This window comes from Ictalurus punctatus, chromosome 13 (genome assembly GCF_001660625.3).
Source record: "Ictalurus punctatus breed USDA103 chromosome 13, Coco_2.0, whole genome shotgun sequence".
Lineage (NCBI taxonomy): Eukaryota > Metazoa > Chordata > Actinopteri > Siluriformes > Ictaluridae > Ictalurus > Ictalurus punctatus.
Genome location: NC_030428.2, coordinates 14,998,325 through 15,016,553, shown reverse-complemented (window position 1 = coordinate 15,016,553; position 18,229 = coordinate 14,998,325). Strand labels below are relative to the sequence as shown.

General features: G+C 39.8%; 2 protein-coding genes across 6 annotated transcripts in view; both read left to right on the top strand.

The window, feature by feature from the left end:
* Positions 1-1,054: 1,054 nt before the first annotated feature.
* On the top strand, positions 1,055-6,043 carry trub1 (TruB pseudouridine (psi) synthase family member 1). Its single transcript, XM_017482812.3, has 8 exons — positions 1,055-1,229; positions 1,387-1,485; positions 1,569-1,624; positions 1,736-1,817; positions 1,969-2,041; positions 2,900-3,039; positions 4,853-4,909; positions 5,032-6,043. Exons 1-8 carry the CDS (start codon positions 1,103-1,105, stop codon positions 5,304-5,306), a joined length of 909 nt encoding a protein of 302 aa, XP_017338301.2. The 5' UTR covers positions 1,055-1,102; the 3' UTR covers positions 5,307-6,043.
* A 5,011-nt stretch (positions 6,044-11,054) lies between these two features.
* The window catches only part of atrnl1b (attractin-like 1b), a 127,884-nt gene continuing 120,709 nt past the window's right edge, over positions 11,055-18,229 (top strand). Inside the window, exons 1-2 of one of the 5 annotated variants that reach the window (XM_047159361.2) lie at positions 11,056-11,708; positions 11,924-12,304. In XM_047159361.2, the coding sequence (XP_047015317.1) occupies positions 12,054-12,304 (251 nt within the window). In that variant the 5' untranslated portion in view covers positions 11,056-11,708; positions 11,924-12,053. Of the gene's footprint in view, positions 12,305-18,229 lie in introns of all 5 variants that reach the window. The other 4 variants (XM_017483859.3, XM_017483860.3, XM_053684865.1 and 1 more) reach the window with 4 other exon arrangements.

Below are 18,229 nucleotides of genomic sequence, written 5' to 3'. Positions count from 1 at the left end.
ATAAATAAATCATAAATAAATCTACTCTACTGTATATAGAGATTTGTGCCATTATGTTATACCAGCATAATTCTTTAAGAATTCTATTTCCATAGAAAACTTGTCAAGTGGGTAAACAGCGCCTACACGTGGTGTGATCACTTTGTGTAAAAGATACGGTCTGTATCTGAGATCTAGAGTATAGGATCCTGTGTGTATCTAAGATATAATTTAATGAGGCCTAATGTTAAATCCAACCCTGCTGAAACAAACAAACAAGCAAACAAACAATAGAAACTCTAATAGAATTTTTTTTTAATGGTTTTAATGGTTCTAATGGGAATTGTACTGGTGGGTCTCTACTGGTAATTTGTTGCCTTATATTGGTGGTATGTTATGTCTAGTGGATACCATTACGAACCAGTAATGGCAATGGTTTTAGTGGGAAGCTGATGGTCTGTAATAGTATTTGTAGTGGAAATTTCTGTAATGGTTTCTGTTGGGTTTTTTTTTTCAACAGGGAACGTTTACTATTCATAGGAAAATAGCTGATATTATGGTTTGAATCACATTTTAACACAGTATAGTCGTTCGGTGTGAGACAAGTTTGAGAATGAACAAAAGCTTTTGTGGATTCAGTAACAAACAAGCAAGCAAGCAAACAAACAAACAAACAAAAATCCTTGGTATGTTTATTTAATTGTTTAAAGAATGGAAGAAAGGAACGAAACAACAAACAAACAAACACACAAACATATAGGTAGATAGACAGACAGACAGACAGACAGGCAGGCAAATATATAGACAGACAGGAACAAACAAACAAACAAACACACAAACATATAGATAGATAGATAGATCTATGTGGTAAATACAGTATTTGAATAATATTCATAATATTATTAATTTTTAATTCATTCTTATTGTTCATTATAATCTGCATGTATGTATTTATTTGCTTGTTTGTTTGTTTGGACCAATACTTTTCGGTGCTTGTACATTTCTGAACATCAGTAAGACACGTGTTCTCCTCTCACTTGAAAAACTACATATACCAGAGCGTGAGGTCGTGGTGACGTCATCTTCGTGCGCCTCATACGCAGGAGGACTGACTGCAAGCGGCATGGCTGCAGTAAACAATGTTAGTTTAACAAAGTTACAATCGTTAAATGGCATATTCTCCATATATAAGAAATCGGGACCCACTTCTGCAGATGTGTTAAACACGCTGAAACAAATGCTGTTAAAAGGTAGGCAGCGTTCACTACTTTTCTAGAGAGCAGTTTCTATGGATCTAATAGGCTGAATGTATTTTGAAAATGCATGTATTTTGAAAGGTGATGTCGCGGAAGGGAATATGTTATAGGATTATATTGTATTAATACTGTAAGTGTATTCTCTAATCAGAGGCTGGTGTAGATAAACCAAACCCCCGGAAAAGGAAGAAGCAGGCTATCAAACTGGGCCATGGTGGGACTCTGGACAGCGCTGCTTCCGGTGTTCTGGGTACAGCACAACTAAATCACACAGTATTCACAAACATGATGAGCAAGTGTCATGATATTAAACTAAATATGTCTTTGTTGTAGTGGTTGGGATCGGTGAAGGGACGAAGATGCTCACCTCCATGCTTGCTGGATCAAAGGTAGACCAGAGTGTTTTCCTCCGTCTAAGTATGTCTAAGTAACTGTTTTGGATCAAGATGCAGGTTCAGTGATGCTGTAGTGTTTGACTTGTTCTCCACAACGTCTCAAAGAAATACATAGCTGTTGGAGAGCTGGGCAAAGCAACCGACACCTTTGATGCCACAGGAAGTGTTGTTCAGGAGAAAAGCCATGGTATGTTGCATTATAAATATTTTGCGTCGAGAAGTAAACATGATATTCAGACATCATGTACATTGTTTTTGTTTTGTATTTTTTGTTGTTGTTGTTGTTGTTGTTGTTGTTGTTGTTGTTTTTTTTTTTTTTTTTTTTTTTTTTACTGAAGATCACATAACAAGAGAGGCTTTTGAAGAGAAGCTGAAGCAGTTCACTGGTGAAATCATGCAGGTGCCCCCTCTGTGAGTATTCAATTCATTCATGTCTTTATCCTTCTGATGCTTTGCACCAGCTCTGATTTTTTTCTTATGATACAACACTAATAAAAGTCATTTGGGAAGTTATTCTCCTTTCAGAAATAATCATATAAGTATAAATGTAATAGTAAACTCATAAATGTATGATTTGCAAGTCCATAATCAATTTTATAAATAGTTTTTTATATATTTATATGGGTGACAAATGACAGGATGTTCGTGTACTAGAGCAGCTTCAGGTCACCTTGGCATAAATACTACAAGTCTGTGGAACTGTTCTGCAAGGATGGGATTCTCCCAAAAGATATTCAGTTTGTAGTTTTGATTATGGAGAGGGTTGTCCAAAACCTCCCATACGCAAGTAAATGGGTTCGGATCTGGTGAAGGCCATAACAAATGATTTACATCATTTTTACCCTCATTAAACCATTCGTGTCATCCTGGAAGAAACCACTCCCATCAGGATAGAAATGATTCATCCCAGCGTTCGCAGTGACCCTTCCTTCTGAGGGAACACGTGGACTGACACCATGTCAGCAAACTGCCTCCACAATACAACAGCCACTGTCTTTTCCTTTAACTTGTCACCTATTTGTATACTGGTTTGCTGGAATCTTTATATATAGGAACCCCCCCCCCCCCCCCCCCCCCCCCTCAAAAAAAAATAAAAATAATAAAAGATAAAAAATCAGACAGAACATTATCATTTCAAGGTCATTTCAGGTTTGATATTTACATGAAAAGTCTACATATTGCAATTTGAATTGAGGTTTTTTTCACGTTTATTTTTGACAGGAAATAACCTTTTGTATTCATGTCAATATTTAACATTGGAACATGTAGGTACTCGGCACTGAAAAAAGATGGCAAGCGCCTTTCTACCTTGTTGAAGGAAGGCCAGGAAGTGGAAGCTAAGCCTGCACGTCCAGTTACAGTTTACAGCCTCTCGTTACACGACTTTAATCCCCCACTTTTCACTTTGGGTTAGTACAAATATTAAAATGTTGCTCTCTATGATCTTTGAGTAGTGAACAACAGTCATTTGCTACAATTACAAATAGGGATAACCGGAGAGAGCATTTCTGTTCAATTGTAATGATATTTATATATTTATTGTTTTTAATATTGTTATGTTCTTGTAAAGTTGTACACTTCTAAAAACATATGAATACGGTTTTAATATACAAGCACCAAACACTTTATTATGAACACCTGTACACCTACTTATTTATGCAACTATTATATATTTGTTGATTATAATAATCAGCCAATCATGTGGCTGCAGTGCATAAAATCATGCAGATGCGGACCAGCAGCTTCGGGTAATGTTCACATCAAACATGACATGATTGTTGGTAAGAGACGGGCTGGTTTGAGTATCTCTATAGCTGCTGATCTCCTGGGATTTTTTTTCTGCACAACAGTCTCTAGAGTTTACTCAGAATGGTGCAATAAAGAAAAAACGTCCAGTGAGCAGCAGTTCAGAGGACGGAAACGTCATGTTGGTGAGAGAGGTCAATGGAGAACGGCCAGAATGGTTTGAGCTGACAGAATGGCTACATTATCTCAGATATACACTCTGTAGAATTGTGGTGAGCAGAAAAGCATCTTAGAATACACAACATGTTAAACCTTGAGGCAGATGAGCTACAACAGTAGATGTCAGATGTCAGCGAAGAGAAAGCTGAGGCTGCAGTGGACACAGGCTCATCAAAACTGGACAGATTGGAAAAACCTCGCCTTCAACTCCACCGATCGCTCATGAACAAGGTATTTATGTCCTCACAACTGCAGCTCACTGGATGTTTTTTGTTTTGTTTTTTTGCACCACTCTAGAGACTGTTGTGTGTGAAAATTCCAGCAGTTATAGAAATACTCAAAATAGCCCGTCTGGCACCAACAGCCATGCCACGGACAAAGTTACTGAGATCACATTTTCCCCGTTCTGATTTCTGTTAGGAATATTAACTGAGGTTATTGACCTGTGTCTGCATGATTGTATGCATTGCGCTGCTGCCACCTAATTGGCTGATTGGATAACAGCATGAATGTGTTGTACAGGTGTTGGTGAGCGTATATGTGTATGAATAATAGCAGCAGAGTTTCCGTTAGCCGGTAAATACAGGTTTTTGACCGTTAAAAATTCAAATAAAATCAAACATTGTTAATATAAAAAAAATGAGCACAATGCAGACATACATTAAACAAAGTACGTTCGCAACTGTACACCTAAATAAGGTCTCCGTCTGCACAAATCCTCCCCTCCGCTCCTGTAACGTGTACTTGATTGTTGTGTTGTACACAACACATCTGGGTTGGGTCGAGAATGAGGAGGTGGGAGGCAGGCTAATTAAATAAATAAAAAAAAAAGGCCTGTTTTTATTCTCTCCATATTTACTTTCTTTTTTTTTTTCTTTTCAGCAGATTCATTCCACCATGCACGCGCACACATATGTCTTTGTGCTGGTCGTCTCTCTCTCTCTCTCTCTCTCGCGCTCTCTCTCTCGCTCTCTCCATCCAAAGCTGATACTCGACCACACCCCTGCTGCCACAATCGTATATAATATGCACAGTCCAGAACATTACGATAAACACCGAAATCGGATGACCAGATTTTTTCCAGTTTGTCCGATAAACTTGATCATTCCCGGACATGTTAGTGGAAACTCTGAATAGCTGAAAATATTCACTCATTATTTTGACTTTTGTTGACACATAATCCTAAATGTTATTCATTTATAACTATTCAGTACTAGCAGTATGTAACAGTCATTATTGTGCTTTTCGTGTTAACAGATGTTGAGTGTGGTGGGGGGTTTTACGTCAGAAGCCTGGTGGATGATCTGGGAAAAGGTAAATGGCTTAAGTTGTCCTTAGTCAATACTGACGATGTTCATCTTTAGACACCACCATAGTATATTTACAGAGTTTTATCATACTGGGCCTGACGGATGTGTGTGTTTTTCCCTGTGCAGCGCTGTCCTCGTGTGCTCATGTGCGGGAGCTGACCCGGACAAAGCAGGGCCAGTTCACTCTACAAGAACATGTGTTAAGGGAGGAGCGCTGGACCTTCCAGGACATTTCTGAGGTATTACAACCCTGCTCAAAGCCTGCAGCTGTGCACAACAAGAGCAAAAAAAGCAAAAGGCAGGATGCGGCCTCCCAGCTTGGCTCTGAACGTGCTGCTAAAGATCTCCATCACAGCAGCCCTGATAATGTTGGTGAAGACCGTAAACACAGCAGTGATTAAAGAGCACTCTGTCGGTGGAAGTCTGAAAGAAAAGTGCTCGGGCACTAATTCAGAACATTTATGTTCATTCTGTTGATTTGTGACTTCTTTGTTACATGCTTTATTTAGTTTGTGACAAATGGGAACAAACAAATTGTCATGTACTCATGCAGTGAGTAATGCAGAGAATCAGCTTCACCACATCAAAAAGCCCTTCTGAGATGCACAAGACTTCCTTATGGTGGAATTGTTTTATAACAATGTTCTGTTGGCTGCCATCCTCATCCACTGTATGTTCCAGAGGCACTCAAACTTGTTTTTCCTGAACCTCAGGCAATTTGTGGTGGGTCTAAACTGCTCTGTTATTTTTATGGCCATGTGCCCTTTGGCAGCTTTTTGTGGTTGTTATGGTATAAGAGAGGAACAACATACTCCCAGTGTTTTTTTTTTCTTCTGTCTCCCCCCCACTCCTCGATATAAATAAAATCTTCCACGGAGGTGGTGACCTTAAAGTTGAACCTCATTTGTAATTAACAGCTGGCCCAGATGGTAAATGTTTTAAAGAAAGTGCTAGGACTGCATTTTGCTTTGATATAAAACCAAAAAGGAAAATAGACCACAAAAATGCCATTTCAAAGCTGACATCTGCAGTCATGAGCAACTGTATCATATGAGAATTCTGCTGTTAATGGACTGCCAGCTGAAACATTGAGCTAAAGGGAAATTCAGGCATAATGGTGTGTTTTTGTTTGGTTTTTTTTTTTTTTTTTGGGGGGGGGGGGGGGGGGGGGGATTGTAGTAGAGCCCGGCTGATATATTGTTTGATTAATTTCTTTGCATTAGCAGAAATAAAGCCAATAGTGAAACAATGATGTCTCTTACGATTGTGTTAAATGTTGTATTAGAGAAACACATTTTTAAATACGTGACTGCTCTTCAAACAGCAGCCAGAAATACTACAGCACACAGGAGCGCTAACAGGTTCATTCACTTCACAGCTGCACTATTCAGGTATGAAACAGAATAATTGTTGGAACTGAAGCTTTAAGTGATCTGTCTTGAAATATACAGTGTAATCATCAGGCCTTAAGTACTTATAAAATTTTTAAGGGCTTGTTTTTGTATTTTAAGAGTTAGTGAGTTTCTGCATTTTAATTTGCAATCACATCATTAAAGACTTAAGTGACAGAATAGTGGTTAGCATGTTTGCCTCACACCCCTGGGGTTGGGGGTTCAATTCCTGCCTCTGCCGTGTGTGTGGGGTGGGGGCTGCATTTTCACCTTGAGCTTTGGGGTTTTACTCTGTGTACTCCAGTTTCCAGTCCAAAGACATGCACTGTAGGCTAATTGGCATCTCCAAATTGCCTGTAATGTGTGAATCTGTCCAGGGTGTCCCCTACCATGTGTCCCAAGTCCCCTGGGATAGGCTCCAGGCTCCCTGTGACCCTGTGTAGGATAAGCGATACAGAAAATGGATAGTATTATTGGCTAGCTTCATAAAATCAGTATTTAGGTTAGGGTGTGTCAAAAAGAATTGGCTAGATTTTTTTTTATTATGAAGTGATTAGTATTATTGCTGCTAAGGCATTTGGTGTTTCAGGTAAGTGAAAAAGTCTTGAAAGAGGAAAATCAGGTCAGGTTTGCCACCTGGTGGCAGTACAGAGCTGCACTTTCCTTATTCTTGCGAGCTCTTTGACAAGTGTTGAGAGATTCTTATTTTACTAATCTCACAGGAAAGCACTGATCCTGCAAACCTATGTTCTTCATTATACCACTGATTGCTCTGTCTGATAAACTGATATGTCAGTAGAGACTACCAGTGCTATCTCTGTATTCTCGATCTGAAACTGCAGGTCGGAAACATTCATTATCAAAAAGCACTTGCAAACTCATTATGAACACAAAGCTCTAGCACCAGCACTGGCTCCTTAACACAGTGTTTTGTTGGGCAGAGGGTCAGAGCAGAGAAAAAGGGACCTTTAGGGGAGCAGGGGTCAATGCAAAGTATATGTACATGTATAGTTGGGATTCCAGTGAAAGCTGAAAAGCTACAGCTTGTACAAAAGTAAAACTCTTTGACTGCTATAAGACAGAGCAATACTATTAATGGGCAATATGGAAGAATTTACATACAGTATTGGTCTGCAGTATTCACTAGCATTGGAAGGTTGCAATGTTTACATGAACACAAGGTAGCAAACTATTGGGAATGTGGTAGTTTAGTGTTTAAGGTTCTGAGCTAAGTCCAAAACATGGGACTCTTGAGCAACACCCTCAACTACTCGTTTCTGTGTATATCCATTTCAGATCTAAGTTGGATAAGAGCATTAGTTAAATGAAAGTAAATTGTATTACTCAAGGGCTTGGACATTGTTAATCCACATTTGTTCTGCATTTCCTCGTATTCTAGTTCTCCCTGCATTTATTGTCTTAAAACCTGGCAGGGTAAAATGGATACATGGGTTGAAGCAGTATTGGTGGTTGAGTATGATTTGGGTTTGGACAAAAATTTGTCAGATTCGGATTCAAACCTTTGGGCCAAGCTGCTTTGGGTTGGGCTCAGAGAAAACGTTCTTGAGCTGCGGTTACATTTAACATTTCTACTGGTGGGTGCACACACACAATATACTGACATGGAGACAGCACTGGACTGTGTACTGCTCTACAGAGAAGCACAGATAGATAATTAAATGAACTAACTGAAAAGAAAAGACTTAGCAAAGAAATTCTGGAGCTGAGCTAAGGAGAATGTATAATAAATTGGGTGCAAGATTTAAAGCGACACATATAGTACCTATCCCAGGAAACTTTGGGCACAAGGCAGGGGACACCCCGAATGGTTGGCCAGCCCATCACAGGGCACAATCACACAGACATTCACACACTACTGACAATACCTTGAACAAAAAAAACTCGAAGCACACAGATGGGATTTGAACCCCCAACCCCAGAAGTGTACCCTACATATAGAATTATATACATATATACATTCATACAGCATTATAGACAGTATAGAGTTAGGTGATATGGGCATTTGTATCATGATGCAGAAATAATAAACAGGTGAAAAGTCTAACTAAAATAATAAATAAAATAAAATTCCAAACTATTAAGCTAACATAAAAAAAAAAAATACAAACAATACATCTAAACTGGATAAAATCATGTCCAGATTTCTCAAAAGATTCTTTTTTAATACCACAGGCAGCATTTTACAATGTTTTTGTTTGATCACTTTTGGGAAAACATATTTTAATTGTGTCAGTACTGGAGTGTGGTTCATTCGCATCTATGTGCTCAGATTGTGTCATGATAAAATGAATGCTGAATTACGCTTCATGCATGGGTATAGTGGGAGGCACGGCGGCTTTGTGGTGAGCATGTTTGCCTCACACCTCCGGGGCTGAGGGTTCAAATCACACCTCCACCCTTTGTGCGCAGAGCCTGCTCCTCCCCATGCCTTGGGGGCCTCCGCCCCAGTCCAAAGACATGCATTGTAGTCTGATTGGCATTGCCAAATTGTCTGTAGTGTGTGAATGCATGTGCGATTGTGCCCTGTGATGGGTTAGCAACCTCTCCACCCCCACCCTGTGCCTTGAGTTCCTTTGGATATGGGCCAGACTCCCGCGTGATCCCATGTAGGATAAGCGGTATGTAAAATAGATGGATGGGATGTTTATAGTCTGCTCTTCTTTATATGTAACTAAATTCTAACAGAACCTTCATGGCCCCCGGCCACATGCTCTTACCTCAATGTCCTGATCAAGCTATTGCTACATGTCACTGTTGGTTCTTCTTTTGATTACATGCATGCTGTATATCTATTCCAAATAATCTGAGCACTGGGGGTGGCACCATATGCCACTCTTGTAGGCCTATGGGTCTAATAATAGCATAGCAGCATAGAACCAGCAGGGGAAAAACGTTTCTGTGTGTGTGGATGTTGTCATGCCTTATTGTGGCTGCAATTATGGTCTTAGCCCTATAATGTGGGTGGTCAGAAAGAGCAAAGAGTATTATTACTCAGAGACAACTGAAACCTTGTTATATATGATCATTTGCACAGGATTCTGTTGAGAGTGTAAAAACTGATCAATTCGGTTGTTATATTGTAGTACTTCATAATTAGTTTGATGATACTTATAAATGATACTGTACTTAAATGTTTAGATCATATAATCATTCTTGGAAATAGTTCAACAATTACAACTAAGTGTAAAATTTGGAGGCTGACAAAGGAAATGTTCATCTGAAGCGTCTTGCCTTGAAGTGGAGGAAAATCAATATATTTACAACAGTTAAATAAATAAATAAAAAATTCACAGTTGTGATTGCATAAACATTCACCCACATTGTTGTGAAGCCCCTAAATTATCTCTAATGCAATCATTTCATACCAGAGATCACATAATTAGTTGAAATGAGTCTTCTTGGTTAAAGTGTCACATGATCTGTATATAAATACACCTGTTCCTGGAAGGTCCCAGACTTTATTAGAGAACATGCCCAAACAAATAGCATCATGAAGATCCAGGACAAAGTTCCAGAATTTGCTTAGAAAAAAACATCCCAATGAGCACAATTAAATGCATTATTATAATATATATATATATATATATATATATATATATATATATATATATATATATATATATATATATAATATGGCACAAATGCACCTCTGCTTAGAGAAGTCTGTCCAGTCAGTGACTGGTTGAGCAGTGCATTAGTCTGAGAAGCAACTAAGAGAAGCAAGGGTTACTCTTAACATGATGCTACCAACATCATGCTTCACTGTGGGGATGCTTATGGGTTATTTTGTGTAGATTCATGATATATAATCAAAGTAATCCATTTCAGTTCCAGGTTGCAACATTACAAAATGTTGTGAAGTTCAGGGGGGTGAACAGTTATGTTATGCAAGGCACTGTATTTTAAAACTTGTAATTTATACCACTATAAGTTAATAAAAAACAAAACAAAAAACTTACCCCCTGAGAGACCCTGGACTCTGAAAATGTGCACTTACATATTTGCTGTAGGCAAACAATTAATAATGAATAAGATAATCCTGTGAATTAAGAGATCTGATTTAGAACACATGGGCAAAATGATTTAACAGCAAGGGAGCACAGTGGCTTAGTGGTGGTTAGCACATTTGTCGCACATCTCTGGGGGTACTTGGTTTGAATCCCGATTCAGCCCTGCATGTGGCGCTTGCACGTTCTCCCTGTGCTCCGGGTATTTCCTCAAAGTACTCCAGTTTCCTCCCCTGGTCCAAAGACATGCGTGATTGGCATTTTCAAATTGTCTGTAGTGTGTGATTGTGCCATGTGATGGATTGGCACCCTGTCCAAAGTGTCCCCTGCTTTGTGCCCCGAGCTCCCTGGGATAGGCTATTACAGAAACGTTCTTAAGTTAAGAGCTGATAAGTTAAATAACGATTTTTCACAAATTTGTATTACAGAAGCAACTCATAACTGATATAGGATTCTTATCTATCTCTAGTTAAGAAATCTTAAACTGCTCCATTGTGTTCGATAATCAACTCTCAGTTCTGTTACCAAGCAATATTATTATTATTTGTATTATTATTATTATCATCATCATCATTAATAATATTAATATTGTTGTTATTATTACTACTACTACTACTGCTACTACTACTAATAATATTAATTCAGAAACTGTCGCAATGAACAGTGCAGTCAGGGCTATCAGCACTGTCTCTTTAAATACGTCTGCACATGCGCAGTCGTCGCTCGCCTCAGCCAGCCTGCTAACGTAGTTAGCTTGTTCTCTTAGCTTAGCGGTGCTGCTATGGGAGGCTGATGGAGCCCAGGCTCGGGGGTGTTCAGGTTGGCTGCGAAAACATTTCTGTCCCACTGGGTGTTTTTCACTGCCTGGACAAGGAGGAGTTATAATTGTACTCCTGCTCGCACGGAAGCGCGGAGTGAAGTCCAAACGGAAAAAATATATATGTATATATATATATATGTATATATAATATATATTTACATATGAAATCCTTTATTTATCCATCTTGGTCAAATCCCTCAGCGCTCCAGAAAACATCAGCAGTAACCGTAACAACATCCGCGTTATTGACCGCTGCTGCTGCTGCTCACTGATTCCGGAAAGGATGAGTACTTTACATTAAACTAGCTTACTTTGTTACAGTCAGCATTTGTGGCAGCTAATATACTGAATAAGTGAACTTGTAGGATAAAACGGGTTAAACGCCAGCCTCGCTCATGATAGACTAGTCAGTTGTTTATGCTTTTTTTTTAATTATTATTTAAAATGGCTGCTGAGAGGACTCTGAAGTACAGCTGATTCTGTTTAAAGATGCTCTGGATTATTGGAAGGCCATGTGTGTGACTTTGAGGATTGGTGCAGTATTGAGGACTTTTCCAGCAGGAGGTAACGCTGGCTAACGCAGGAAAAATCCAGCCTCTTGATCAGGAAGAAAAACAACAATGAGGCAAAACCGGTGGCTATCAGAGCTGAGCTGATTTATAATTATTATTATTATAATTTTTATTCCAATGACTTTCTTTCCTTATGAAGGATTTGATGGACATCTGTGTTTTTCTTTTGCTACACCGTTTGAAGTCAGCTTGGGCTTTTCTCTACAGAGATGTGCTGAGCGGATCATGTGTTACTGAAGCCTGCCTGGATCCTCTCCACTAATTGAAACAGTCTGGAAGAGAGAGAGAGAGAGAGAGAAAGAGAGCGAGAGAAGGGCCTCGTTATAATCCTGCAGACATGGATGGGAGGAAAACGCAGAGGACTGAGCTGTGTTGTCTCAGACACATCACTGGTTCCCGGGTTGGGCTGCAGGGCATGAACAGATACCTGGTGCTTTGTGCGATGGTGGGCCTCGTGCTGGCTACAGACGCGTCTCCGTCAAAAACCTGCGACAAAAACTGCCTGTCTGGGAAATGCGTGAACGGATCGTGTGTGTGTGATCGAGGATGGGTTGGGGATCAGTGTCAGCACTGCCACGGCAGGTTCAAGTGAGTATACCTGTTTACATGCAGCCTAATAATCAGATTATAATCTGATCGGAATGAAAACTAGTTCATGTGTACATACACTTTAAATCGGTGCGATCTTTAAAGCGCACCTATTATGGTTTTGAAACGTGCCTAATTTTATTTGAGGTCTCATACAGTAGATCTACATGCATCCAAGGTCAACAAACACTTTAATGTGCTCATAATTTAAACTGCAGCGTTGCTTTTCCCCCAGTGTCACAAACGACTCGTTCAATGATCCGTTCTAAATGATTCATTCTAAACTCCTCCTTTCAGAGAGCATACTCTGCTCTGATTGGTCAGATGTCCTAGTGTGTTGTGATTGGTCTACGCTGTCAGAATGTTTCAAAAAGGAAATTCCCTCTACCATAACGAGTTTCAGCTTCGATGAAGACAAGAGGCGATGTTTTTTGCTACAGACCTACGTAGGTTTGTACAGGAAGTAAAGTCTGGAGTCACTAACGACTCGTTTCAGGTGTTCAGAATTGGTTCCTTCTTTTGGGAGTCAATAACTTAGTTTGTCATGCGCTTTGATTTTTGAAAATTTGCAGACTTTATATTCACAAACAGTTCTATAAAACACTCCATGAAAGGTAATATCTGAAAAACTATAATATGTGTACTTTAACGGTACAAAGACTGCAGAGTTTGTCTTAGGATTATAGGAATCTTTTAGGATTCTCCAAATTTGTCGGGTTCACGCTGTACGATTTTGGCCACAATGTAGTCGTCTGAGACAAATTTTGAGAATCCTAAAAGAATTGTCTGAAAACTACTGAAGCCCTGAGGTTTCAGACCAAAAAAAAAGACCCAATCGAAAGCCAGCGACACAGCTCTGGCAGTGTCAGAAATTTCAGATTAAAATCTAAAATCCACCAAAAGGGTGAAGTAGACATACGAGATATGAGCAATATGGCAAAAATATTGTCTCATAATTCTCGAAAGACACTTCTGCGATATACGATATGTGTATCTTATACATTGTGATTTTTCAATTAAAAACTATGTAATTGATCACAAGATTGATACTAGACCATCGTATCACCCAGCTCTTGGAGGAAGGTGTAGGACGACCTGAAGTTTGACGCACTACGAGAAACGTTTAATTTGAGCTGGTGGTCTTTTAAACTGCGGACTTGTTCGCCGTAATTATTGCGAAAACGCTGCCTCGCCTACACGCCTGACTCCTCATACAGAGAGTTACCAAACTACCACACCTACTAACGGAGAGAAGAAAATAGTCTTTATTACCTCACGCTCACTTTGAAGACCGAGCATTTCATGTCGTGCTCCTTTATAAAGCTGTGATGCCTCCAGACTCCTCTTCTAGTCCTTCATCTTTTAAAGTATGTTTCTCACGGGGTAACGTCGCCACTATTACACCGAGGGCTCGTTTCTGTTTCCTGTGTGTATGGTTTTATTGGCAGTGTGATTGGTTCTCATTTTGAAAGACTGCTGCAATTAGAGTGTGACATAAATGATAGAATAACAGCCATGTAAAGCTTTTTGTCTGATTTGCTTTCTCTATTGTTTTGTGCACGTGGGTGTCCGTCACAGTGCGCTCCGTGTGCAGTAAAACGGTCCTGTAAAATAAACACGCTTTAGATTCTAGATTAAGATCTATGTAGAGTAATTGTGAGGTTGGACGGCTGCTGGTTTGGGTGTGAAACTTACATTTGGAGGCAGATGCGGGACAGATATTGACCTCAGTAAAGTTCGGCGTTTTAATATTCGCCAGACATTCAACGAGGATGCAGAACATTTATTAAAATAAACATTTTTTTTAATTCGGTTATTGTCAAACGTCCATCTTTGTAATGTTGAGTAGCGGTATTATACTAATGGACAATGTGTGCATTTATTATTCTGAGCAACCAAAGCATTATTGTTCAAGAACATCAGACAAGTATGTAACGCTGAGCACCTTTACTGCAGGCACACACACCTCTTGTCACTGTCTGGTTAAAAATCACACTTTGAGGATGTTTTGAAATCATTAAAAACTCATTTAAAATGGTAAATGGTCTGCACGTATATAGTGCTTTTTTTTAACCTTAGCCTTTCCAAAGTGCTTTACGCTGTGTCTCATTCACACACTCACACCAGTGGTAGCAGAGCTGCCATGCAAGGTGCTAGCTTGCCATCGGGAGCAACTTGGGGTTCAGTGTCTTGCCCAAGGACACTTCAGCATGTGGATCTACCACCTGAGCCACAGCCACCCCCATGTAAAATAAAACGTAACAAAAAAATATAATCCCAGACTCGGTGTGTTCGATGTCCACATGAATCCGAATAGATCTGAAAATGGCATCTTCATTTTAAAACCCTCTCTGTCTATGCTAATGTTTTCAAATGGCTTCCAAAAATTGCTCTTGAAAACATTTACATCCCTATAGTACGCATGTGTAAAACTGTATTGAAGCTCTGGCCTGCTCCATTTCGCTGGCTAAAAGCGCCGTCTCGGTGTGGACGGAAGGTCAAAACCCAGAGAAGAAAAAAAGCTGTTTTTTCAAATTGATCTGCGTTAACATGAAACATTGCCTGAGAGGACTCTCACACTTCTCGTTGTCATGGAAACGACGATGCTAAAGGTCGCCTCACACATGTGCGTAACTTTGGATCGGATCGCGCGTAATGTACAAGTAAACGCAGATTGTTTAGAGTGTCCAGATTTGTATACATGACAACAGCTCATTCAGAATCTGTAATCGAAACGGATTCATTCATAATAGTGAAAGACTTTGCGTGTAAACATCGGACACTGCTCTCTCGTGGTTTCGCTTTCCTATGTCTCAAAGTCCCTGATGCAACTCTTTCTTGTCGCTCGTATCCTGGTTCATTATTTCCATAAACAGAAGCAGCTCTGCGTACACACAGACACACACATACGGGTCTACGGGTGAGAACCAGGACTTTAGCATGTAGTCTGTCAAACCTACACCATGAAACCTCTGAGATAAATAACTGGAACACTGTAATATGATCACTTCTGTCTTTATGTTCCTCACGCTGTCTTTGTGCACAAACCTCATCATTTCAGTGAAGGATACAGCTGTCCAGTGATGGCTAGTTCTAACATTAGATGTATGAATCCAGAGACTGGGCTATAATCTCAGCTATGAAACTTTTAGTGATGAGCAGTGCATTTTATCACTGTGCTTTATAGATAACATCTGACAGTCCTGTATGACGTGTTTAGCATGATTTGAATCGCACCACCAGGGTTGAGGGTTTGAATGCCACGTCCGCCCTGAATGTGCGGAATTTGCATGTTCTCCCCATGCTTCAGGGGTTTCCTCCCTCAGTCCAGAGACGTGTTGTAGGCTGATTGGCGTTTCCAAAGTGTGTGAAGGGGTGTGTTTAATTGTGCCCTGCGATGGGTTGGCGGTTTGCAGGATGTCCCCTGCCTCGTGCCCCGAGTTCCCTGGGATAGGCTCCAGCTTCCTGTGACCCTGTGTAGGATAAGGGTACAGAAAATGGATGGATGGATGTTATACTCAAGCTCACATTTCAAAGGTCGCAGCTTCAGGCATAAAAGAGGTCAGACTGCATGATGTTGGCAGGAAACGTAGGCTGCGACCAAATATCCTACTGTACGGTAAGCAAAAAGGAGTAGTATGTCTGAATTCTCAGTCTTCATAAAACATTAGGTGAGAAATACCCGGATGACCCACAGCTTTCGGTGCGATTCTGCAGTGTAGAACCATTGGACACCGCGCTATCCCATAAGGCAATGGGACTGGCGCAGAAGAGCAGTCAGAACCAAAAATGGTGAAAGGCACCGCAGCGCGTCGGCTCTTTTTAACTTGTAGGTCACATGACAATGCCAACATGGTGGATGTAGTACGTTCTGATTGCATTCATGCTGCACACTTATACTTGCATTCATGCTGCACACTTATACTCCAGATCAGTATGTACTGAATCAACAGCCCAGCAGTAGGTACTGAATTGAATGCAGTAGGTATCGTCACAGTACACAATTTCGGACGCAGCTGTAGCCAGTCAGGAGACAGTAGAGCTTGAACAACACAAATAGGAGCAAGAGTATAGTATAGCATGGTATAGTACTAATACCATACTGTACTATACCGTACTATACTGTACTATACTTTACTATACCATACCATTCTATACTTTACTATACCATACCATTCTATACTATACCATACAATACCATACTATACTTTACCATATCATACCATACTGTACTATACCGTACTATACTGTACTATACTTTACTATACCATACCATTCTATACTTTACTATACCATACCATTCTATACTATACCATACAATACCATACTATACTTTACCATATCATACTATACTTTACTATACAATACCATACTATACTTTACTATACCATACCATACAATACCATACTATACTTTATCATACCATACTATACTTTACTATACCATACCATACTGTACTTTACCATACAATACCATACTATACTTTACTATACCATACTATACCATACTGTACTATACCATACTTTACTATACCATACTATACTGTACTATACCATACAATACCATACTATACTATACCATACTATACTATACCATACCATTCTATACTATACGATACTATACTTTACCTTACTATACTATACCATACCGTACTTTACTATACTATACCATACTATACTATACTATACTATACATACTATACTATATAGCGGGAAAAGGATTCAGGTGTGTTGGAGTTTTAGGTTTATTTTTTTTCCTGAACAAATGAGATGTTTTTTTTGTTCTCTATCTTGAGGGGTCACTTGATTCATCCTTGTTGTGGAGTTTGCATTGTTCCCTAGTTGCAAAGTTGTTGAGTTAGCGATCTGACAGGAGGTGTTGGTGTCGGTGAGTTTCTGTGTTTCTCAATATTTTAAATGCACTCAAGCGTGAGTGATTTTGATCCTCCTACTTGCCTGAACTGTGTCTCTTTATTCTCTGGTGTGGCTTCTTAGTTAGAATGCTAACACTACCCTGTTTGTGCTGAGCTTTTCTGACAGACTGGAGAACAAATTACACCGATTAGATAAGAAAATATACAGAGAACGCAGAGATTATATTTTGGCTGGCTAGCTAACGTTAGGTGACTTGTTCATTCTGTAGGAAGTGAGCTGTTTACGATAAAGTGCGAGCACACTTACACGTCAGCATGGCAGCGATGCATGGCCACTGCTGCTGGTTCAGGCAGTCCCTCAAAAAATAGACAAGCTCTTGTTTGCTCTTTCACCTGGTACTCAGTAACCGTGTCAGCCAGACCCACGTGCACTATTTTTATTTTAGAAAACATCCCAAATACTGAGTTGGAAACTGCATACTACCGTACTAAACACTAGGGCTGCACGATAATCTCATTTGAGCATCGACATCGCAATGCGCCTGTGCGCAGTGATCACACGGCAGAACGTGCGAGGCCACTTTTTGAGTGAAATGCAGGTGAGCTGTGAGGAACATGAGAAAAGCACAGAAAAGGAAGATTTGCTTGCAAAAAGAGACGTGACGTCAGTTGCATGGAGATATTTCATCTCCAGAAAAGATGATCTTGACCAAAAACAGGTACTTTGTCTGGAGTGCCTTGCATTTATTTATTTATTTATTTATTTATTTATTTATTTATTTATTTATTTATTTATTCATTCATTCATTGCATTTATTGCATTTTTGCACTCGAGTCATGACTAATTTCGGCACCACAAAGCTCTATACGACGAGTATAAAGCCAGATCCGAATGCCATCCAAAGCAAACATGCTGTTTCGGATGCCTTTGCCAGCGTGACCACATGAGAACGGTTCCAAGCGGCAGAGAGAAATCACTAACGCGATAACTTTTCACCTCGCCAAAGACACGGTGCCGATTAACACCGTTACCAAAGAGGGTTTTATAAACA

Excerpts from the sequence above, each read along its gene's own strand:
- trub1 (XM_017482812.3), top strand. The coding sequence starts at position 1,103 with ATGGCTGCAGTAAACAATGTTAGTTTAACAAAGTTACAATCGTTAAAT. Across the intron at positions 1,230-1,386 it reads GAAACAAATGCTGTTAAAAG|AGGCTGGTGTAGATAAACCA; the intron begins GTAGGCAGCGTT and ends TTCTCTAATCAG. Across the intron at positions 1,625-1,735 it reads CCATGCTTGCTGGATCAAAG|AAATACATAGCTGTTGGAGA; the intron begins GTAGACCAGAGT and ends AACGTCTCAAAG.